Below are 22,882 nucleotides of genomic sequence, written 5' to 3' on the forward strand. Positions count from 1 at the left end.
TATACAATAGGCCTTCAAGTAAATATTGCAATCCTCCAATGCAATCCTAAAGCAATCATAGAGAAGTTGTAATCATAAATCCCCCAAAACATAATTACGTTTTATTATATTTATGGGCTACTGATTTATAATTATTTTTGTTGATTTATAATTACGATTCGTCTGTAATTGCTTATTGATTGTATACAAGGATTATTGCTTAATAGCGTGTCTGCGTGTGTGTGCATGCTTGCGTGTGATCACTTTCTCGTATTGACAATGACATTACTTCATCTACTTCACTCCTGTATATAAATCTTCAACTGGATACCCCAACGCCAACAGGGTGGTCAAAGGGAATGTTATACGATCGTTTAAAGGTTTTTAAAGGCAGCATTATAAAACAACAACATTGAATATGAAATCTTCAAAATCTTTATTAAAAAGGATAGGTAGATTTGGATTTCATGCTAAGTTTTATTTGATGGCGACCGGTTGACCTTTACGCTGCGTTCACAAAAAGACACATTTACATATTAAGCTACTTCTTAGATACGAAGTAATGGGGACACATACAGCTATAGATATTTACTACTAGTCCTGGTGGACATTCCAAGAAGCGGTTTAGTCACTGCGAGACAGGGTCATGGAGCTCTCCATATGCGCCCGCTGCGTCAGATTTGCTCTTGGTCTTGGTCGTTGCGCCCTCGTCAGACTGCAACTCCATGAGCTCCAGTTCGTGTTTGGCCGCGGTCTCGAGCACTTTTTGCTTATTGTAAAATATGACAAAGTTGTTAATGATAGGATGAATGGGTAACGCGATAGCTATCACCCCGCACAAGAAGCTAATGGCAGCATTACACTTTCCAAGAGTGGTTTTAGGGTAGATGTCTCCGTAGCCCACCGTCGTCATGGTAATAATGGCCCACCAGAAGGACTGTGGGATGCTCTTGAAGAGGGTTTCTGGGTGGCTTTGCTCCATGGTGTACCCCAGAGCTGAAAACACGAATATCCCCCACGCCCATGTACATGAGGAGTAACCCGAGCTCCTTGAAGCTCCTTTTCAGTGCGTATGTGAGAGTCTGTAACCCGGAGGAGTGGCGCGCTAACTTGAAGATTCGAGCAATACGCATGATGCGAAGTGCTTGGACCGCTTGCTGGACGTTGGCCAGTTCCATCATAGCCGTGCCAAGGGACGTAAGGGTTAGTACCACATAGAACGGAATGATGGCCATGAAATCTATTATGTTCATGAAGGAGAGCATGAAGCGTATTTTGTTTGGGGAGGACGCAAGACGCAGCAGGTACTCCACGGTGAACCAGCCAATACAGGCGGTCTCTATGGCATCAAGTGTCGGGTGTTCTACGAGGTTCCCCTCTCCGTCCTCCACCTGGAGTTCTGGAATAGTCCCTATGCACATCACCACTGAGGAGACTAGGATGAAGAGGAACGATGCGATGGCAATCACGCGTGCAGGCAAAGAGGATTCTGGTTTCTCCATTAGTTTCCACAGGAACTTCTGACAGCGCTCCGAGCGGTGTACAGACTGGTCTCCATCTAAATCATCTAATATCAGCTTTACTTTGTTGGCAATCTCGGCTAGTTCCTCTTCTTTTTCGCTCAGGTAACTTTTACAGCATTCGTCCAAATAACTTTGTTCAATTTTCCAGAATTCCATCTCCTTAATGAAACAAATGGGACAGATTCCTCTCTTAATGTGAATCTCGTCAAAGTAGTACACGTCTATGATACATTTGAACGCATCGGGATCCCTGTCGAAGTAGAACTCTCTTTTACACGGGTCGTACTCGTCACAGAGCGAGGAGATGGCATCATTATTCCGCGAGGAGCAGTTCACCAGTTCTGCCAGGCGACTTTCCGGGTGACGGTTTAGTACATCACTGTGCAATACCACTCTGACTCCGCCAATGTTCACGACTATCTCGGTTACATCTTCAAAACACAAATTATAGCCATTCGCGTAACGTGGTTTAGGTACTGTCCACATCTTTTGTGAGGTGTTGTTAAGTAACTGGACAAAATCAAAGAAAAACGAAAATCAGTCTTGTCACTGAGTGTATAAAATATTCCATTAAAGTTAAAAGTGCAGGTCAAATATAAACGTAAAATCTACAGTCTTCATCTATTGAAACCATTACGTGAATGGAACCGGGACGCGCGCTCCTGCCGCAGATATAGCCCCCACCCACGCCATTCCGTCCTACTCCCCCCCCCCCCCCCCTCTCTCTCTCTCTCTCTCTCTCTCTCTCTCTCTCTCTCTCTCTCTCTCTCTCTCTCTCTCTCTCTCTATCTCACTCTCCCTAACTCTCTGCCTCTCGCTCTCTCTCTCTTTCTCTCTGCCTGCAGCCAAACTCTCCCCAAACTGGCCGAACGTATATCGATCTTTACTTTTTAAAATCGTAGCTATACCACAATTCTTGCGTTTAGGCTATTACACATGGGCCAAGGCACCGATTAAAAAGTCATATTGTTGCAAAAACTCACAATTGCACAAAATGCACATAATATACAGTACCACACTTTTGACGGTACTGTATATTGACCCTAAGCAAATCAATTCAAACAAATCTGCAAATTTATTTGACTGAAAGAATGTGAGGCTGACAATAGTTCCTCAACAGCAATCGCGCCACCTGCTGTAGAACAAATAACACTCATGTCGAGATGCCTGACAGGCCTAACTTTTGACAACGTATGTCTCCCTTCTAGCCATGCTGTCCAACATCTTGAATAAAAACAAGAATATCGATATATTCAATATATATGTAAAATTATATAAGTATTACAAAATATTGGAATTTTACTTTATTTCCATTTTAAGGACATCAAACATCTTTCCATACAAAAAACACATTCATTGCCGACCATCCAAAAAACAAAAATCAGCATGACACGAAAAAGTTTAAAAAAAATCTACTCAACAGGTCCACCTGTTAACATAGTGTGAGATTACAGTTTATGACTGTTCTACCCCTGTTCTGTAAGTTCCAACCTTTAAAACCCTGACCTGGTACAATACATTGTATACATGCAGCAGTGCACATGCATAGACTTGCTCCTTACAAGTGAAGCCAACCAATATAATAATTATGATAATACATTTCATAAACGGAAATGTACAATTTCAAAATCATTGAGGTATTGAAAGCAAGAGGGTGTAGACCAGAGTTCTTAAAAATGATCTTCTGTGTTTGTTTCCATCTTGACATGAACAAAATGGACATCCATGAAGTCGAAAATAAACCTCTGCCTACATCCTCAGCCACTGATTTACAGAATGTTGAATATGATTAACTTCTTCTTACTGACAATACAGAGAGCTTGAAGACATATTTGTGCCCAGGCTTTATTCAGGTCCATATGCAGCCTGAAAAGTTGCTTTCCAAACCATTATCTCCTGGAGGGCTCAACCTCAGGTTAGCTGTTCGTCCCTAATAATCCTCTTCTTTGCATGCAACCTTCCCTGCATGCAAGGAGAACCCCCCTTCCAACCTCTTGATAGTTGCAAATTACGCTTGTTACTCCATACTGATGCATGAGGTTGTCTCAAACATTTGTCCCGTCTGCTCAACATTCACTCCAGTCGGAATGTAAACTTTGACTACACTTCTGTTTCCACACACTCCCAGGTGCTAAAATACAATGAACAGCCCAGAGAGTGCAAGAGAACTATGAGAAACGAACAGCTAACATGATTGGGCCTTCTTAGAGGCTCCGAGGGTCCTCATTGGCTATTAACTGGGGTCAACGAGTTTGACGCTGATCTGGAAGCAGATGTAGGAGAAGTACTCCTGTTGACCCACACTTACTCCTGGGATATCAACACCAACCTGCAGGGCAGAAGAGAAATGAAGAGGTAATCAAGACATTTAATCAGAGATCACATTTTAACGAGCTTGCTACAACAACAACAACAACCTTTATGTATAAAGCACATTTAACACAATACAAATTGATCCAAAGTGCTGTACATAGTGCATAGCAGAACTACGCTATAAAACAACAATTAAAAGTTTCCAAAAGCTAAAAAATAAAAATGTGTTTGTAGAGTAGATTAAAAAAAATCCAATGAAGGAGCAGACCTCACATGATAAGGGAGAGCATTCCAAAGCTTGCTAAAGGAGAGGCCTCTTACGTCAAGCTTGCTGGCCGCTGCTGCTGGGTCCAGATGTGTGAAAAGGGAACCCAGTTCCTCCCTCAGTTTCTTTGTACGTTTTTTGCCCGGCTGCAGCAGCAAGGCCTGGAAGCTAACAGGCAGACCATACCTGGATGGGTATAATTGGTCCAGAAATACAATTAATTGTACATTCTGGTTGAGTGATGGATATGTAACCAATCACACAGTGATTTAGAAGGATTTTAAAAGGGTGCATTATACTACAAGAGCGTTTGACTACAGCATGACTGACCTGAGAACAGATTCCACAAATACCCTTAGAGCTTTGACATGGATCCAGGCAACAAATACCTCACTGAAGTTTACCTTCAGCCAACGCACAAAGATTCCCTTGGGGTAAACAAACATGTTTGAGTACATACTTCCAAACACACACACACATACATACACATGCACACAGCCTTGGGTTACTAACATATTGTTCCTTCTTGTCCACACTAAGCCGGTTCCTCTCTCGTCTCTCCTCCTCAACCTGGTCAAAGCTGAACTCCCGTACCATGAACCTGTTTGCCAGACACATATGTCATAGTAACAACTTATAAGCTTATTGGGCAATTGTTGCAATGGTTTGCACTTTTAATACATAGGGTTTTAACTGGGCCAAACCAAAAAGGGTCTAATTAAATTTCCCGATAATGTATTGTTTGTGTCAACCACTGTATTTAAATACCATGCTGTTAAAAACAAGCAAACTGTCAATGTTGTTTCTGACAGTAAGAACCAGCTTACTTACTTGTTCTGTTTGGCTTTGGCTTTGAATTCATAAACAGCTTTCTTGAAAAGGGTTACAGTGAAAATCCCTTCCTCTACCTCCTCAAATATTTTCCTGTTGGAACATTACATGCAGGATTTAACCCCAGCTTGAACGTGTGATTTTGAACGAGTCTGAAGCTACACAAGGGGAATGCTGTCATGTGCGCAGTATAAATTAAAAGTATAAAGGAAGTTCAAATTTAACTTATTCAGGATCAAAAGAGTAGCAACTTAGTATTTATGAATGTTTTGTTTTTGAGCGCATCTGTGACTCCAAGACCAAGACTTGAGGTCTTGTGGTCAGTGTGAACAACAGGACAATGGATGGGGAAAGGCTGTTACTACCACAGCCAGTGACTCTTACTTTTCCCAGTAACATTATCCTTGCGGTTAGTCTGACCTTCGAGCAGAGCGCCACTCTGCTTCTCATTGGCACATACAAAATGTATCAAATGTACGGTCTTGTCTTACTGTGGTCAGACAGTTGTTCCTTCCCCATATGGAGAATGCAACATGGGTGATATCTCCTGTTTGTTTTCAGTATAGTTTGTATTCTGTGTATGCGACCAGTGTGAGATTGATCTAACTACTACTTCTGCCACACCACCAATAGATAAAGAATTACAGTCGATAGTCTCTCTGCCTCTCTCTTTCTCTCACCCTCTCTCTCTTGTGATACTGAACAACAATAAAACATTCCAAAATAAACTTCATACCTACAATGAATGAAGGTGAAATATTGATGACATGTCTTTAGCCAGTGTTCTACATTGCTTAAATGAATGAGACAGTTCTTCCAAGACAAATCTAACAGATTTGTTGGATGACAACATGAAGCGAGGAACAAAATGTTGACCATACCTGCTGGATCGAGGCACCACAAATTCTGACAAGGATTCATAGGTCCTCTCCCACTGCACATAGTTCCCTCTGTACCAGTGCAACACAAACACACACACACATCCAGCTTCCATTTAGTAATATATTGAAATAAGATTATTACTTCATATGCTTAAGAAAGGTTTAATCCTGTAGTACTTTCTTTGCCTGTAATACTGTACCTTGTAATCCCATTTGTTTTGAGATACATATTCATTACTTTATTATGTGTTCTGCCTCGGTGCACAAAGTGTCATCATATGAAAGTGAGTTCTTCACTGGAGACTGTGATGCTGCTGACCTGGTCACCACCACCAGCAGAGTAGTGAGATACTGTGAGTCCACCAGGTCCTCTCTCCTCAAAATGTCTGTCAGTGTGCGTATTTGGAGACCACCTCTACCGGAGAAGATGCAAATTACGGACATTGTGCCATCTTATTCGGGGTGAAGCAGAATGTTTCAGAATAACGTGCTGCAAAACATTTTCTGGCAGAATGTTTTGGGAGGGGCCTCATCTTTTGGCTAGGCAATCTCACCTGCCATCTTTAACTACACTTCTACACTAGGCTATAATTCTCCCTGTTGCCCAGCAACTAATTTAGCCTCAGAGCACCAACACTGTTTGTACTGTGGACAGCCAGTCAAATGTAATGAGTCATTCTGTAACTAGGGAGAGAGGAAAACCAACATGCTGGTAAGAAAGGGCAAACACATTTCATGTTTTTTTGTATTTTGAAGTCTGGGTAAATATTTCTGGTCAGTCTTATTCATCCAAATGAAAAAGTGTTTAAACCAGCAGCAAAGTATATAGCAATGTGCCTCTACCTCATATTCTGGTACATAATTTGTCATTTTAGATATAATATCAAAGTTAAATATTACTCACTCTGCTTTGCGCTCAAGGCAGTCCAGACTGGCTTTTACGTTGCAATATGCCCCAGACCGAGATTTCAGTTCTGTCTCTACCTGAGTTACTTGCTAACACACAGAGACAGACACACACACAAATCCACAAGCACACACACTATTCTTTGCAATACTAGCATAGCATAGTTCCGCCTCTGCCATCAATTACCAATACATGTATTTCAAAGTTGACATCATGATAGATGTGGAATTTACATAGTAAACTTTACATAATGTGCAAGTTTCCTTCTACTACCTTGGAGAGGATGTCTGCCAGGTTCTTGAGAGGCAGGGCAGTGGGGTATTTGGCTCTGTCCCACTGGAACGTTGTCACATAACTCACCAGATCCACTGATGAGACACCCAGGAAGAAAATAAAACTTACCCATGAGTTAAAACAGGAAACCTATTTTGGGGCAAAAGCCTTTGTGATGATTTGGAGACCGAACACAGAAACACGGGTGAGACAGGTATCTGTGTCAGTCAAATTCACACAAACACACACCGATGCACATACATGCATAAGCCACACACTGGCGCAAAACTACAAATGAATAGTGCAGAAGTGGAAACATTGGAAGCGCACAACGCTCTTCTACACGCTGCATGCTAAAAGATTTACAGTACATTTCCTGAAAACACAGCAACCAAACACTGGACACTAGACACCAATACCCATCAAGGCCTGGAAGTAGGCTTTCAAGGGAGACAGGGGGACTTTTTGATGGCTCCTGTGGTCTGATGAGGGGAAAAATATATCATCTGAGAACACTGTACAGCTTTGAAACTGAACATGAGTTATAAAATAAATGTTGTGGTACATAATTAACTTAAATAATTCTAATCTGAACTATGTTCTCAAATAGGGCATAGGTAACACACAACAACATCTGAAGACCATGTAGACTACTTTATAATCTGCTTAGGTAGCTTAATTCATGTGCTGACAACTTTTGCTCCAGCACTATCACTATCAGAGCAACAGCTTCACACGCTATCTACTGTATCTACAGGAACACAATTTAAGAGTACAAGAGGAAGTAACGACCAGCATTTAAAAAAATAAGAAAGACTAACCCTAGTTGTATAATGTAACAAGCTAGAATACCATGTATTTGTTTTTGTCATATTGGGAGTGCTGTCGTTTGTAATTTGTTAATGGCACTATGTTGCAAATGTCTATGTAACCCAATACAGAGGCTAAACAAGTACGTTGGAGTAAATTGGTGTGCACAGGGTGTATATGTGTGTGTACAGGACAGGTTAGACATGTATCTGTGTGTTTGTGTGCGTGTATCTGTGTGTGTAAGGTACCGGAAACAATCGTCCTCTTAGCTGATGAGTTCCTATTTCTAATCAGCGTCTCTCTCCAGACACATACCTGACTTCTATCTTCACTTACATCACCTGGGAATAAGCCTACCTCCATTGGCCAGGGCATTCTCCAGCACTTTGTCACTGAACTGATCCATAACCTGTGCCATACACTGGGATGTCTTGCGCATAACACTGATGGACACAAGGAGAGGAGACAAGGACATGAGTGAATACACTTCCCATCACAACACCTTCAGTAATGACATGTACTCTCCTTTACACAGGGAGGAGGAAACGATCACAAGATGATGATTGTGAACTTTAAAGGGCAAAATGTAACCCTGTATAAACATGTAAATGACACTTAAAAGTACATGGAAAGCCTGTTAGTTAATTTATTTATTCAGAAGATCGATATTCAAATATAATCTATGGATCACTATTCTATTCAAATGATTCATGGAAACCTGATGTTTTCATTTAACCCTTTGAGGGGGCCCTGAGGGACAGCTGATGGACTACACATTAAAAAATGAAAAGGAATCAAAATACTTGAGTGAGTGTTGGTTGTCCTTATTTACCAATCAAATCTTCTTGCCTTGTAAACATTGGCATTTCTATCAATAAACGTAAAACAATATTCATGTACTTTCAATTAACAGAAATACCAATATAAAGCCTACATAGGGTGGAAATGGCAAACTACAGACAGTGTTCACTGTGTCCTCAGGTTATGGTGGCAACTTGTTAGGTCTTCAGTTTACTGACTTTCTTCCACAGTTCCTTCCTAAAGCCTCAAACTAATGAGCACACTGACAAAGTAAAGTGTTCCTAGCAAAACACTTCAGACTCGCAGGCTCAGGTACAGGCCACTGAATTAGGAAGCAGGGGAAATAAGCTTCAGCAAAACCTAAACATGAATTAATGATGACTGAGACGGTATACTACTACTAGCCTTTAAGTGAGGGAAATAATTGTGGTGTGATGGTTTACCCATCATGCCAGTAAGGTTACACAAATGAAAAACGATACTTCTACAAATAGTATAAGAGTATGTTACAGTAGAGTGTAGAGTAGCACATAGACATTCAAAATTAGCTAAATATCTGTTTGTAAGGCGGTTTAACTGAAAGACAGTCACTAATGGTGATAATGAGAAGGAGAATGACAACGTTTTTTAAATTTATATTTTTTTAAAAGTTATGTTTTTTTGATAATAATCCAAATAGACAAAAACTACAAAGATATTCTGTGCTTAGGCTCTGCTTAAATGGCCCTGTTTACCTTTCAGCTTGGGTGTCCAGTCTGGAAAGGTCATCAGACACACCAAGGAGGATATCCAATGTACCAACCTGTGGAAGTTTACAACGTACAATGATACAATTACTTTGACTAATGTAAAATGATGCAAGTGAAAGTGAAGCTGAAGTTAAAAAAAACTAAGACAATTACTGTAAACTAAACAGCGAGCAGAGACACTTCTTGTTTGACAAGTCTCTGTTCTGAATAAACCAACAAGCCAGTAGCTTCCCATGACCACACGCCCTCAGTGGCACACAGTGAAAGGACACACTGTGTTACATGAATGTGCAAAAGTGCACTTGTCAACTTTAACGGTGTTTGCCAAAGTTCCAGAGAGATGGAACAGTACAGCAGTATCACCACAGCCAATTGGGATTTGAAAATTGGGATTGGCATATCGATCATGGTGAAACAAATGGGTCAAATGTAAATTTGCTGAAAGCCTCCTAGCTACCTCTTGAGGGGAGCAACCTGAGCCCAGCACTTCATCAGAGAAGGCAACCAAACACCCTCACTACCTGTGCAGTACAGTACATCCTATCCACAAGTGAGACCAGAACTCCAGTGAGATGAACCATCCCAAATACTGTACATCTTCTTTTGGGTGACATTTTGTCTGGTGTAATATTGGCTTTTGACTTTCAAAATGGTAATTGCTGAAGTATAATTTGTGGATTGGATTATATTGCATAGGTATCTGGATTGGATGCCTGTGTAAGACCCACTACTTAACCACTTTTATGACAGGGACAGCTTAGATAATAGCCAACAGCAGGGGTAGCTAAAGCAGGACAGACCTTAAGCCACTCCACAAGAAACCAGTGCGGTTGTTCTTATGTAAATCTCGGTCATATTGTTATCTCTCACACTTCTAGAATTTCATCTGATCACACCAACTGCTGTGCTTTAGACTACAAACTTGAAGGTCACCTGGGGATAGCAATTTATCATATGAACAAATGTAATTAACAATATGAACGGAGCAACAATACTTTTGCTGTTTGCCTGTAACTTACCCCTATGTCCCGCCAATGACATATTATAAGCGTGTTGCATTACTTTAAGATGCTCAATGGAAGGAGGTAGCACTTGATATTATGCTTTGGCCTCTTGACAGCTATTGTGCTTTATTGAGGACAGACACACAACCTCCTTACCTTTAACTCTGGGATGGGGAACTTGAAACTGGAAGCCAAATTAGTTTTGGCCACAGTGTTTTTGAGTTTTTCCAGACTCTGAAAGCTGGTCTTGTCCAGTGGAACAGATATCAACCAGAAGTCCGTCATGACTCGTCAGAGCCCTGCTGCTGCCCCTCTTAGCCTTACATGTGGGAACTCTGTCCAATTCCTCCAAAACAACTTTAAGAAATGAAGTTATGAAATAAAATGTTGATGAATACACAGTAGACCTATAAATAAAGATACCAACTTAATAACAAGACCCCACTTAACCTATGCACCGACTGTATAACTTACTGTAATTTCAGTAATTGTTCAATCCCACATTCTATATAAATGTAATTTGTGAAATTCACCTTTTAATTTTGACCCGAGAATCAAATTTACATTTCCATCAGTTTACATGAACGAGTCCAGTCACCCATAAAAAGAACAGTCAATAATAGAAGAAATAGCGTACTATCGATTCAAAACAATGAGCATTAATTACGTTAAACGCCGTGATTTTACCACTTGTTTAAATAATCATCATCCTAGGTTAAAAGTACATTAAGTAAACTGAACAAATCAGACACTTGATTTAGATAGTCAGAAATCAGAAAATAGTTCTTACTGTTTGTTAAAGCATCCAACCACTCCTAATTCGGCTACCCACACAAATCGATGTCCGGAGAGAAGCTAAGGTACATTGAGGACAGAAAGACATCCAAATAAGAAACAAATACTGGGTGAGCATTGTTAGCCTACATCACCGAGCCGGTCAGGTGCGCAAAATAATTTACATAAAAAGTCAGAGGCATTGCTTATTCAGCAGCATCTGCTCAAGTTTCTCACTCTCCTCCTGTAGTGGTTATTGAGGATGAATGAATGTTGCTGAGTGTGTGAAGGACAACACTTGCTGCTCGAAGTCTAAACTGCCATAAACGGTTACGTTTATTTAAAAAAAAGTATAATCATAACTGAAACTGAAATGTATCCTATAGCCTATAGTTGAAGTTAACGGTGACAAGTTTATTAACAAGCTATGTAGATTGTTCATCATTGAATACCTTGCAGGTGTAGGCCTAGATTCCAGATATTAGCAGATGCAGGCCAGAATAGACATCAGGCCTATCTGCAGTGCAACCCGCGCCTATATACTTTTTTTTATATACAATTAATGTAGGGAATATTATTATGATAGCTCTCAAATACAATTGTCCATATCCAAGGTCGAAGAATACAACAAATAAAAGAATGAACAAACAGGACAAGTTACAAAGCACAAACTTAAAGGGTAGGCTACATATAGCCCAAACTGTAAATGGAATACAATTAGACCCAATTAGATATTTCAGAACACTGGGACCCAAGTGGGATTCCAGCCCATAGCCTTGCTGTGAGGCAGCCGTGCAAGACCAAATTAAGGGTCTGTTAACATTACATCTAAACTATTGAGTCTTGACCCAATTGTTTGATGAGATCCAAAGATATCAAAACCAAGGCTGGGTCAGTGAGAAAATAAATTATTTGTATGATGAAATAAAAACCCAACACACACAATGTGTTGCATGTATGAACATACAGTAGAATATTGTTTTAAATACATGAGGGTGCGTCCCAAAACCAATACATACTATTTAGTATGTAGCCTATGCACCACAGTCCTAGACTATAGTATAGTAGCGACGCGCAGTCATAATGTGTTTTATGGCGGAACATATTTTCACGAACTTTGTCTACACGAACATTGTTCTACAAACCCTCCTTTCCTGTTGTCACACGGCAACGTAAAAACGTGGAGCTAGAAACTAACCTGTGTTCACTGGAACTAGCTAGCTAGCTAGCTTTGTATTATCAATGTTATGAGAGAGCAGTGTCTGTACCGGCCTCTAAAATGCAGATATCCAGTGTAAATGATGTGAAGATTTATAATTTAAGCCACGGCAAATCTCTTCCTGAGGTAAGAAGACTTTGCTTTCTAGTTGCTTGCCAGTTATATACAAGTGCTAGCTAGCTATAATTCCAAGAAGAGTCTTGCTAACTAGATGGCTATTTATTGTGGTTGTCTCCTTAAAGAATGGTGTACTATGTCTAATACGTTTAATGGTTCAGTTTTAGGGTTAGCGTTACAAAACATGTATAGTGTTGACACAGTTGAGGATCATCAAGCCATCCCAAAATGCTACATTGCTCAGTAGCTACTATGCCTATGCAGTTAATTAACTGAATGTATAACTAAACACATCCCTTCGTTTGGGATACTAGCTACTTCATAATGGGGGACATGGGCGCATGTGTTGACAGGAATCGGGCAGCTAATAATGTTAAACTTAATTCATGTCTTGCAGTGGCTTTCAGACCGGAAGAAGAGAGCATTACAGAAGAAAGATGTTGGTGAGTTCTGATTTCTATAGCATACCCAACTTGATTTAGTCTATTAACAGTTACTGGTCTTTAGACTGTAGCCTATGTTCTAAATACTCACCCTCTCCGCTTTGAATACCTCAGACATTCAGCGCAGGATTGAGCTCATACAGGACTTCGACATGCCCACGGTGTGCACCTCCATCAAAGTGTCAAGGGATGGGCAGTTCATACTTGCTGCAGGTGAGAGAATCACTAGATGTATATGTACTTGTAGGGGTTATCGTGTTTAGGTGATTTGGACACATGCTGCCATCATCTATAGACACAAACAAGGGGGGCATCTTGACTGAGAGGTTCTTTTTGGATCAAACAGCATTTACCTGCTTGTAATATACAAATCCTGAAAATAAGTTCCATCTTTTCCAATCAATGACAATTCAGGAACATACAAACCACGGATCCGCTGCTATGATACTTTCCAGTTATCCTTGAAGTTCGAGCGTTGTCTCGACTCGGATGGTAAGCATAACAATATTTTAAAGAATGTACAATGCTGATATCTGTATCTGTAAGTATGTATTGTTATTCTAAATTTATTATCCTCCTCTGGGAGTTCAATACAGCTCTCCTATGTTAACATTTAATATGGTGTATCAGCTCCTCAGTGAAATAATCCTCTATTGAGAAGTGAGTGTCTGGTTTGAGGAAAGAGGATCCTGCAGGAAAATGATTCATTGGGTTTTGTTACCAGTCACACTCCAGTAGGGATCTAATCAGACTCACATTCTGGAATCCCCCTGTGTGACTGTTACTATGCTGCCACTTGTTACTGTAACCATGGTTCTTCATTCTATCTGATTTCAGTTTAAGGCAGTTTTATGACAACCCAGTGCCCTTTGTTTGATCCCATTTTCCAGGGTTGGAGCACGCACAATGCAGTGTTTCCTTTAGGATTTTTTTTAGCAGTGGGGGCAGGTCTGTCCGAACACCCCCCCTCCCCCCCCCAAAAAAAACAAACATATTTTCGTCCTATTTCCCCGAATGCAATAAGGTTAGGCTACTTAAAGACACTTTCCACTCATAAAGTATGTTCTAAATGGCACAAATGCTGCCAATTAATAATTGACGTAACAACTTATTGTAAATGGTCAGTCTGTCTAGCCTATCGATTTGAGGTAGGCCACTCGGAAGCATGTACACTGTCTGCTTCATTTGATCTTGATAGGCTAAGCATCCTGTAGCAAATAATAACAATAAACCCTCTATTTATTAATTAAAACTACTTCAGCATAATAATGCACCTAAAATACAAATGTGAGCAAGGGCAGCAATCGCTATCGAATCAACAGACGTGCAATTTAGCTAGCAGGTGAAGAATACAAACACCACTTAACTTAATTAAAATTTGCAAGAACTATAGACTAATACTATAACAGGCTTAAATGAACTGTCAACATAAGTTATACGACTTACAGTTCTCAAGGACGCACACACGCAATCTCAACTGCGGTGTGAAGCGTGTGTCCGTGCTATTCTCCGACATGCACTCTAACAATCACGGCTGATAGATGGCCTTTTGTACAGCCCTATTTCTGATACCGTGGCGGCAGAAATTTAGCCGTTGCGGGCCGACGATCAACATAGAGGAAACACTGCAATGTCTTACAGCTCCCTCCCTTCATTACCACATCAAACTGTCCTTTTCACCCATCTGAAAGTGCAGTAACGAATCAGTGATATTGTGAAATGATGACCTCACCCGTATTTTACTTCTCTCAACAGTCGTTGCCTTCGATATCCTCTCTGAGGACTACTCCAAGGTATGCAGAAACCATCCTGGCAGGCTTAGCTATCTGTTAGGGTCACAGACATGAGACATAAGACATCTCGGTTTCAAGCCAATTGGAAAAGTCCCAATGCCATAAAAAACTGGAAACGGTTACATTTGAGTTGTTAATACATATGTGATAAGCAGTGAATAGGAATTAAATTGTGTCTGTGTCCTTCGTTGTTTGAATGTCTGTATAGCTGGTGTTTCTACACTGCAACCGATATGTGGAGTTCCACTCCCAGCACGGCCACTACTACAAGACCCGCATACCCAAGTTTGGAAGGGACTTTTCTTACCACTACCCCTCCTGCGACCTTTATTTAGTTGGGGCGAGGTAAGAAGACATTCGATTATTTGATTAGGCCATAAAATAACTTAACATCTTAGGTCAAGTCTAGGTTTTCTGTTAAGATATGGTAGCAAACATGTACTGAACTAAATTATGTTTTAGCCAAGTTTAAAACTCTTGTCTTTAATTGACCTGAGGGATCTGTCATGTTGAGGTGATCCCATTTTAAATCTATTTTTATTGCCTATTTATTGCCACTGTATCCTGTAGTGAGAACAGCTCTCTTTGTCCTCTTCCAGTTCGGAGGTGTTCAGACTGAATCTGGAGCAGGGCAGGTTTCTCAGCTCCCTGCAGACCGACGCTGTGTGAGTACCCCTGTACTGCACGGTTGGTGGTTCGAACATTAATTGGTGGTCAGAACATTAGTTCAGAGAAGATGTCTTCCTCTAGCCGCCTTTGTGTGTGACTCACATGCCAAATGACCTTTTGTTTTTTGTCGATAGGGAGCACAATGTGTGCGACATCAACCCTGTCCATCAGCTGTTAGCCACAGGAACAACCGAGGTGGGTAGTGTGTACTCTGTGAGAGAGTGCTGTGGATGTGGGAGTTCTCATGTGAGCTGAAGTCTGGGTTGACATGATGACGCATTTTGGCCTGCAATGTTACTTTACAAACTGACATTTTTGTTGCCTTGATGGCTCCACATCAAACTGGAACGAGTTTTATGGCAATTGGATTTCCAGTAAAAAAACAGCTGTTCATCTGAAACGCCAATGTCGTCCCTAGTTTATTTCCTGATTTGTGTCTCCAGGGGAAAGTGGAATGCTGGGACCCCCGGGTGAGGAACCGTGTGGGGCTGCTGGACTGCGCCCTGAGCAGTGTGGCAGAGGGAACAGAGTATGTACACACACACACATAGACTGGAGTCGAACAATACATCAGAATTTCAGACGGAAATGTTATAATGGCCAGTTTTTCGGACTGCTTTTATTTTCGTTAGAGCTACATTTTATACGTTACATTGAACATAGCCACTGGTCTGCAACGTGAACTACTGTAAACCTTTTCATATAATGTGAGCATGTTACACACACATTGTTGCCTTTTGTTTTTCTGACCTAATTTTTATATTATTCAGGGTGGAAGGTTTACCATCTGTGAGTGCGCTGAAATTCAATGGCTCTCTCACTATGGCAGTGGGCACCAGCACTGGACAGGTTGGCTAGAAACTAACATCTGAAATATTATAAAGGCAATATTTGGGGGGGTAAATTCGTTTTAAAGATCATGCCCAAGCACATTCAGCTTTGTGTGTAAGACCATAACAAACTAAACACTGAGAGTCACCTTGTTATTATTTATTGATTCAAGTAGATCACTGATTTTAATGTCTTTGTCACAAACTCAGGTACTTCTGTATGACCTGCGCTCCAATCGCCCCCTGCTGGTAAAGGACCACTACTACGGCCTACCCATCAAATCCCTCAACTTCCAAGACCACTTAGACCTGGTGCTGTCCGCGGACTCCAAGATCATCAAGATCTGGAACACTGACACGGTAACATGACGCTTCTGCTGCCGACTTCATTTCCAGTCAGCTGGGCAACTAGGGTGCTCAAATCTGTTTTGAATCTTTCTGTGGAGCAGTTAAATATTTGATAGAAAAAGCGACCACACTGCCTGGAAAAAAAGAAAGTAGTAATAAATCAAGTGTGCTTGTGTCTCGTGTTCCACCCACCCAGGGAAAAGTGTTCTCCTCCATCGAGCCCCAGACCAACATCAACGATGTGTGCATCTACCCCAACTCAGGTGGGCATTTCTGATAACTCCCACGCAACACCTATGGTTTAAGTGCAATTCTATGTGTGAAAACAAAAAAAAGCAAAAGCTGTCAAAACCTTACTGATTAAACACATATTTCTCTGATCAAAGTAGTTCTGATGATGAGTATACACCAACTCTGATTAAAGGAAAACATCAGATCACGATGAGTAACTGTGAAATGACACTTTGCTTTTTGATGTGAAACATTTTTTGGTGCTAGATTCACATCCTTGAATTGTGCCATTCCCCCTACTGGTAAGAAAGGGGAAATGGCCAGTAGGGGGAATCATGACTTTCAAGAAGGCCTATCCTTCACTACCTCTATGGTATCTCTTAAACATGATACCACAGTCATAGGAAGAGCCTGATTTGTGACTGATTCTACTGTATAATGTATTACTGTATGTTCCTCTGTTGCTCAATTTATACAAAAAGATTGCTCTTGACCTACTGCACATTGCTTTTGGGACAGTTCTTGCTTGACTTAAAACAAGACAACTGATTCTGTACTTTGTGGCGGTAGTAATACATTTATTTTATAATTCACATCTTATTCACTAACGTCTTCGTTTTGTCCTAAACTCACAGGGATGCTTTTCACAGCCAACGAGGACCCCAAGATGAATACCTTCTATATCCCGGTGAGTTTCGGGGTTTTACACCGTCCATGGTCCTGACCCACCAGGCAGCGGCAGGATGTTTGTTGTGTGAGAGTGCATGCCCCAGAGATCCGCAGTGGAACACAGAGTTCAGGGTCGAGGTTCCTGGGGGACAGTGGGACACAGTTTATGGTCGAGGTTCCTAAGGATTGTTACTGCGCAGGAGTTCAGGGCAGCATGACCTCAGGAGGGGTGTGAGTCTGCTGTTAAACGCAGCACGAGCAGCATCACTTCCTTCACAGGCCGACTGTTGTTATCTCCACGGTTACAAACGCGAAGAACGAGGTTATATGAGTTTGCACTTTGCACTATGAACAATTTTACAGTGAAAACCTTTGACTGTATTTGCCTCATTCCACCTCAATGAATGGCCCTACAGTAATGTGTCAAAATATGGTATGTTCTCTCGTGTGTGCACCAATGATGTACATGGGGATGAACCAGTTTGTTTGTCCTGCGGCAGGCGCTGGGACCGGCACCTCGCTGGTGCTCGTTCCTCGACAACCTGACTGAGGAGCTGGAGGAGAGTCCGGAAAGCACCGTCTATGACGACTACAAGTTTGTGACCCGCAAGGACCTGGAGAACCTGGGTGAGAGCCCCCTACAGCTCTGGAGGGGCCGCACTCCCTCTCCTCTCTTTCCCCTTTGCCTTCCCGCCTTGGACAACACCACACCGTTCAGGGACAAATCTCCCTTTTGTTTAGTTTCAGGCAGTGGAGATTGCAGGCATTGGAGGTACACCACTTTTTATGCCGGTGTTATGGCGATATAAGTTCTACATTCATGCTAGGGCTACACAAGCAGTGTCATGTCACAAATCTAACGAACACAAACAGCTCTTTATGCAAATGCAAGTCGGTTTCTTTTGGGAAAACCAGGCCTACATCACTTGAGAATTTAAACACAATGCCATGTCCAAAGCCATTAGCAACCCTCTCCTCAGAAAGTAGCCCGTTCGGTGATAATTAAGTACTCAAATCAGGAAGATCTACAGTAATCACTTTAGACGTTATGACTCACTTAAATATGTGGGCCAGTTGGGGTTGGAGGCACCACTTACCCAGTGTTTCCTACAGAGGGTTGAAAGAGGACAGATTGAGAGATGGTGGGGGCGGGGGGGCAGGGGCTGGCGAGTACTGGAAGGGTTGAAAGGAGAGAGGAATGTGGGGTCAGCAGTACAAAGATCGAATGACAAGAAGAGGAGAAAGGCGGTTGGTTGAGGGGGAATAAAAGGGGTGGGATGAGGGGGACGGGGCCACGAGAGGAGCTCCCTGCAGCTGTGTAATATGGCCCCTGTTATGTAACATGAAGGCAGTTGGCTGGATAGATGGAGATTTCTAGGGAAGGATCTTTTTTTCTCTCTAGAATGCTGTTGCACGCACACTTCCAAACACATGCGCTCACTCATTTGCACTCACGCACACACGTATAGCTACACAGACACAAGTCCACGGCTCCTTCATTCACCCACCCCCACACATTCCATACACGTAAAGTAGACCCGGGAGCCATGGGTCTTCCTCAGTTTTTACATTATGTTGTGTAAGAGGTCTGTAATGTCCTCTCAAAGCTTCCTTATCTTCACCTTAGCCACCGGTTAGTTTACTGGTGCATTAAAAATGACTTGCAAACAGCATGATACATGCTAACCAAGTGTATTCAATCCATAAGTGAACTTTTCCACAATAGTGGCTAGGAAAATTTTTCCCAGTATTTAGCAGTTTTTTTTAGCAGCATGTTTTCTGCAAAGGTTGCCAAATCATGATTGTAATGTCCTTGCCAAAGTGAAAAGAAAAAACATTCCAAATTGAATTAACTAGTTTATGAACTAGACTTTTGAAAGTTCACTTTTCTCCTTCCAACCTTATCCCAAACATATGTTGAGCCAGTAGTGAGTGTCTTGGTGACTAAGCCCTGTGGTTTCCCAGGTCTATCACATCTGGTGGGGTCTTCTCTCCTGAGGGCCTACATGCATGGCTTCTTCATGGACATCAGGCTTTACCATAAGGTTTGTGTTTGTCTGTATGACTGGCAGTGCTGCTGTTTTTTTCATTGTTGCTGCGCAGTGCATTTGAGCATGTGAGTTTAAGCAATTGTGTCAGGCTGGTCTGTAAATTCTGACCTGTGTTGTTGGGACTGGTGCTGCCAGGTGAAGACTATGACCAACCCGTTTGCATACGAGGAGTACCGCAAGGATAAGATCCGTCAGAAGATAGAAGAGTCTCGGGTCCAGAGAGTACAGGTCAAGGTAAGATATCTCGAAAATAACGTTTACGCGGCAACTCTTTTCTTATGTTTCTCAAGACGGAATCAAACCGTCATCATACAGATAGAGCATTTACGATTCTCGGCCAAGCACTTTTGAAGTAGTAGTGTGCCAGTCAAAACTGTCCCCATTGTTACGCACTTACCTTCTGTGAAGAATCACTTACCTTGATCCTCAGAGTACCCACATACGATACACCACCAGGACTAATGACTTATCCCTTATGACAGACGCTGCCCAAGGTGAACAAGGACCTGGCCCTTAAGCTGATGGAGGAGGGAGACAATGAGGCGGAACTGGCCGCCCGCAAGAAAAAGGGAAAGGTGAAGGATCCATGTTTTCTGTCACTGTATCTCTCTGTCACTGTATCTCTCTGTCTCTGTATCTCTCTGTCTCTGTATCTCTCTGTCTCTGTATCTCTCTGTATTTCGAATAAATGAAAATGTAACAAAGACAGATTCTGTCCTCCTCGTTAAGTATAACGTTATTTCTGTCATCTAAAGGACTTGAAATAAGAAACAACTGAAAAACCATCATTATCCCCCCACCCTCAGGTTGTACCAAGCATCCTTGGCGACAACCGTTTCCAAGTGATGTTCGAGAACCCCGACTACCAGGTGGACGAGCAGAGCGAGGAGTTCCGCCTGCTCAACCCCATCGTCTCCAAGGTGGGCCAGAACAGGAGGAAGAAGCTGCGTCTCCTGGCCCAGCAGGCCACCGACGCAGAGCAGGTGAGACGCAACGCTGCGCCGTTTCATACTTCAGCTCTCATTTCGATGTATGCACAGGGAGTCTGTGAACCAAGCCATGAGTGGTCGTATGTCCTTTCACGTTCTACTGGAATTTGAGTGCGAGGTACAAGCTGTCTGTAGAGCTCATCTCCCTCTCTTCCCTCATCCCCTCTCTTCCCTCATCCCCTCTCTTCCTTCATCCCCTCTCTTCCCTCATCCCTCTCTTCCCTCATCCCTCTCTGCCCTCATCCCTCTCTTCCCTCAACCCTCTCTGCCCTCATCCCTCTCTGCCCTCATCCCTCTCTTCCCTCAACCCTCTCTGCCCTCATCCCTCTCTGCCCTCATCCCTCTCTTCCCTCATCCCTCTCTTCCCTCATCCTTCTCATCCCTCTCTTCCCTCATCCCTCTCTTTCCTCATCCCTCTCTTTCCTCACGCCTCTCTTCCCTCATCCCTCTCTTCCCTCATCCCTCTCTTCCAGGCGGAGGAGCGGGGGGAGGATGAGCCTGAGGGCCAAGCCAGCTCGGACGAGAGCTCGGACGATGACAAGGGCTGGGTGGATGAGCTGAGGGAGCAGAAGCACCTGCTGTGGATGGAGGCACGCGATCGCAGACGTCAGAACAGGAAGCAGCTGGACCGCAACACCACCCTGGTGGACCAGGACCAGAACCAGGGCCAGGCCCAGGGGAAGATAACCCAGAGTCAGCCCCGGTTCTTTCAGATCAAGGCCGGTGAGGAGTTCCGCAGCTTCAGGGATGTCTCCAGGAAACAGAAGCTGCAGAAGTAAGACAATACTGACACTATTACACCACATTCAAATCACGTGGAGAAAGTTCGAAATACTATCTTGGCTCTGTGTCTGGATGCAGATTCACCATTCACAGACTACCACATGAATAGGAAATGACAAAAGAGTTCAGCAGTTCAGAGTTTGGACTTGGGGTGTGCTTGCGTGTCCATGGATTTGATTAATTGTCGGACCCTCTGGTTCCTCTTAAAGAAAGACCTAACTTACAAAATACCTTAGTGGACTGAGCACAGATAGGCAGCCCAGCCCAAAATGAGTCTGACGTCATCATAGACAGGTGTAGGCAAAGCACAGGTCATATTTGGTTACATGTCAACTGGGGGACAAATATAGGGAGGAGAAGTGTGTGTGACTCCAAGTCTTCCTGCTGTGTCCCACTTCCAGGGCTTCTCTGGAGGACCGCCTGAAGCTGGAGGAGTCCTCGGGTACCGTGAGCATGGCTGACACGGCGGTGGGGAGCAAACAGGTCACATTCACCCTCAAGAAGGTCAGTGACACAGTAATGACACAACACCGCCCGTTTGTTTGTTCCTGCCAGCCCCTATCTTCTTCCGAATGGTTCCAGTCTACACTGGGCTACCGAGAGGGAGAATGTTTATAACTTTGTTTATGTACCACATTGAGTTTCCTGTGTTTTGAAGTGGGTGACTTAGTCAGGTGTTTAAGTAGAAGTGGCGGTCAACCCAACTACTACTCATTAATTCCTTTTCCAAAGCAGGATTGGGGTATGGACTCTTGATTCAGTGAGATTAATTTTAATGACGGGGGCGGGAGGGGGGACACACTGAACATTGTCCAATTGAGCTGCAGGTAGGCTACAGTGTATGAATTGAACTGTCCAATCTAGTTTGACCCTGAGACTCTCTCTCTCCCCCCCCCCCCCCAGTCTGAGCAGCAGCAGAGGCAGCAGGAGGCGGAGAGAGATCACCACCAGGAGAGGAAGAAGCTGAGGCGCTCTGCGGGACACCTCAGCAGTGCCAGGGGCCGTGGGCGGGGCCGCGGGCGGGGGAGAGGGAGGGGCCACTTCTGAGTCCTACTAACCTACAGTTGACGAACCCACGTGTGCTTCCCCCCCCCCCCCCCCCCCCCCTCCACCAGCCTGTGTTTACCAACATCTCTTTAAGAGAGTGATTTGTTGTTGTTTGACTGTGTTGGCCAAACGGCTTATCCATCCGTTCGATATGCCCCCCGTGCCCCCAGACCTCTGGACGGTCACGCTGTCAAACGACTTGCTAATGAACAGACACCTTTGATGAAGCGTATTACTGCCTCATGCCTTAGGACTGGAGTTGTTGTAGTACAGAAACCAGTTGAAAGGCCAACCTTCTAGTTCTGTATTGAACTCAGTACTCAGTAATGAGTTATGTTCTTAGTGGGTACACAGCACTAGAAAGGTTCCCTGTTTTTTTAGACTGGTATGTGAGGGAGAGAGAGGTGTGTGTGTGTGTGTGTGTGTGTGAAGGACACGACACCGTCCTTTGTGTTCTCCCTGCTCATTGTTGTGCCAACATCCTGTACGGTGTCATGTCTAAACCATAAACCATCTTTTTATTATATGGACAATTCTTCTTTCCGTGTGTCTTTCACCTTAATGCCTCCGGTTCACAGGAAGT

At 42.9% G+C, this 22,882-nt stretch overlaps 3 protein-coding genes across 4 annotated transcripts; 1 reads left to right on the plus strand and 2 right to left on the minus strand.

Annotated features, from left to right (window-relative positions):
• Positions 1-47: 47 nt before the first annotated feature.
• kcnf1b (potassium voltage-gated channel, subfamily F, member 1b) lies at positions 48-2,125 on the minus strand. Its single transcript, XM_062469544.1, is given in 2 exon segments — positions 48-994; positions 996-2,125. Coding segments are annotated over 2 exon segments (1,380 nt in total). The 5' UTR covers positions 1,989-2,125; the 3' UTR covers positions 48-607.
• A 678-nt stretch (positions 2,126-2,803) lies between these two features.
• On the minus strand, positions 2,804-11,196 carry atp6v1c2 (ATPase H+ transporting V1 subunit C2). Of its 2 annotated transcripts, none has more exons than XM_062469441.1 (13): positions 11,127-11,196; positions 10,493-10,693; positions 9,318-9,385; positions 8,140-8,225; positions 6,973-7,067; positions 6,697-6,788; positions 6,112-6,207; positions 5,793-5,861; positions 4,912-5,004; positions 4,594-4,681; positions 4,411-4,508; positions 4,137-4,266; positions 2,804-3,831 (listed from the first exon to the last, which is right to left on the minus strand). In XM_062469441.1, the coding sequence occupies exons 2-13, from the start codon at positions 10,619-10,621 to the stop codon at positions 3,736-3,738; spliced, it is 1,140 nt and encodes a 379-aa protein (XP_062325425.1). In that variant the 5' UTR covers positions 10,622-10,693; positions 11,127-11,196; the 3' UTR covers positions 2,804-3,735. The 2 variants fall into 2 exon arrangements, with proteins under 2 accessions (XP_062325425.1, XP_062325424.1); XM_062469440.1 differs by having other exon boundaries at positions 4,089-4,266.
• A 1,045-nt stretch (positions 11,197-12,241) lies between these two features.
• nol10 (nucleolar protein 10) lies at positions 12,242-22,832 on the plus strand. The gene is made up of 21 exons (XM_062468747.1): positions 12,242-12,455; positions 12,844-12,889; positions 13,004-13,102; positions 13,304-13,381; positions 14,645-14,682; positions 14,891-15,027; positions 15,282-15,347; positions 15,486-15,546; positions 15,795-15,880; positions 16,122-16,200; positions 16,392-16,541; positions 16,726-16,792; positions 17,396-17,448; positions 17,930-18,056; positions 19,395-19,474; positions 19,616-19,714; positions 19,963-20,055; positions 20,287-20,463; positions 20,943-21,244; positions 21,654-21,756; positions 22,156-22,832. The coding sequence occupies exons 1-21, from the start codon at positions 12,390-12,392 to the stop codon at positions 22,297-22,299; spliced, it is 2,151 nt and encodes a 716-aa protein (XP_062324731.1). The 5' UTR covers positions 12,242-12,389; the 3' UTR covers positions 22,300-22,832.
• Positions 22,833-22,882: the final 50 nt, after the last annotated feature.

The sequence above is a fragment of the Osmerus eperlanus genome, chromosome 9 (genome assembly GCF_963692335.1).
Source record: "Osmerus eperlanus chromosome 9, fOsmEpe2.1, whole genome shotgun sequence".
Classification (NCBI taxonomy): domain Eukaryota; kingdom Metazoa; phylum Chordata; class Actinopteri; order Osmeriformes; family Osmeridae; genus Osmerus; species Osmerus eperlanus.

Coding starts and splice junctions, on each gene's coding strand:
- atp6v1c2 (XM_062469440.1), bottom strand. CDS start 10,621: ATGACGGACTTCTGGTTGATATCTGTTCCACTGGACAAGACCAGCTTT. Junction 8,226..9,317: donor CTGGACACCCAAGCTGAAAG/GTAAACAGGGCC, acceptor TGTGTCCATCAG/TGTTATGCGCAAGACATCCC. Junction 3,832..4,088: donor GGAATGCTCTCCCTTATCAT/GTGAGGTCTGCT, acceptor TCTGCCCTGCAG/GTTGGTGTTGATATCCCAGG.
- nol10 (XM_062468747.1), top strand. CDS start 12,390: ATGCAGATATCCAGTGTAAATGATGTGAAGATTTATAATTTAAGCCAC. Junction 15,547..15,794: donor TAGCCACAGGAACAACCGAG/GTGGGTAGTGTG, acceptor TTGTGTCTCCAG/GGGAAAGTGGAATGCTGGGA. Junction 19,475..19,615: donor ACATCAGGCTTTACCATAAG/GTTTGTGTTTGT, acceptor TGGTGCTGCCAG/GTGAAGACTATGACCAACCC.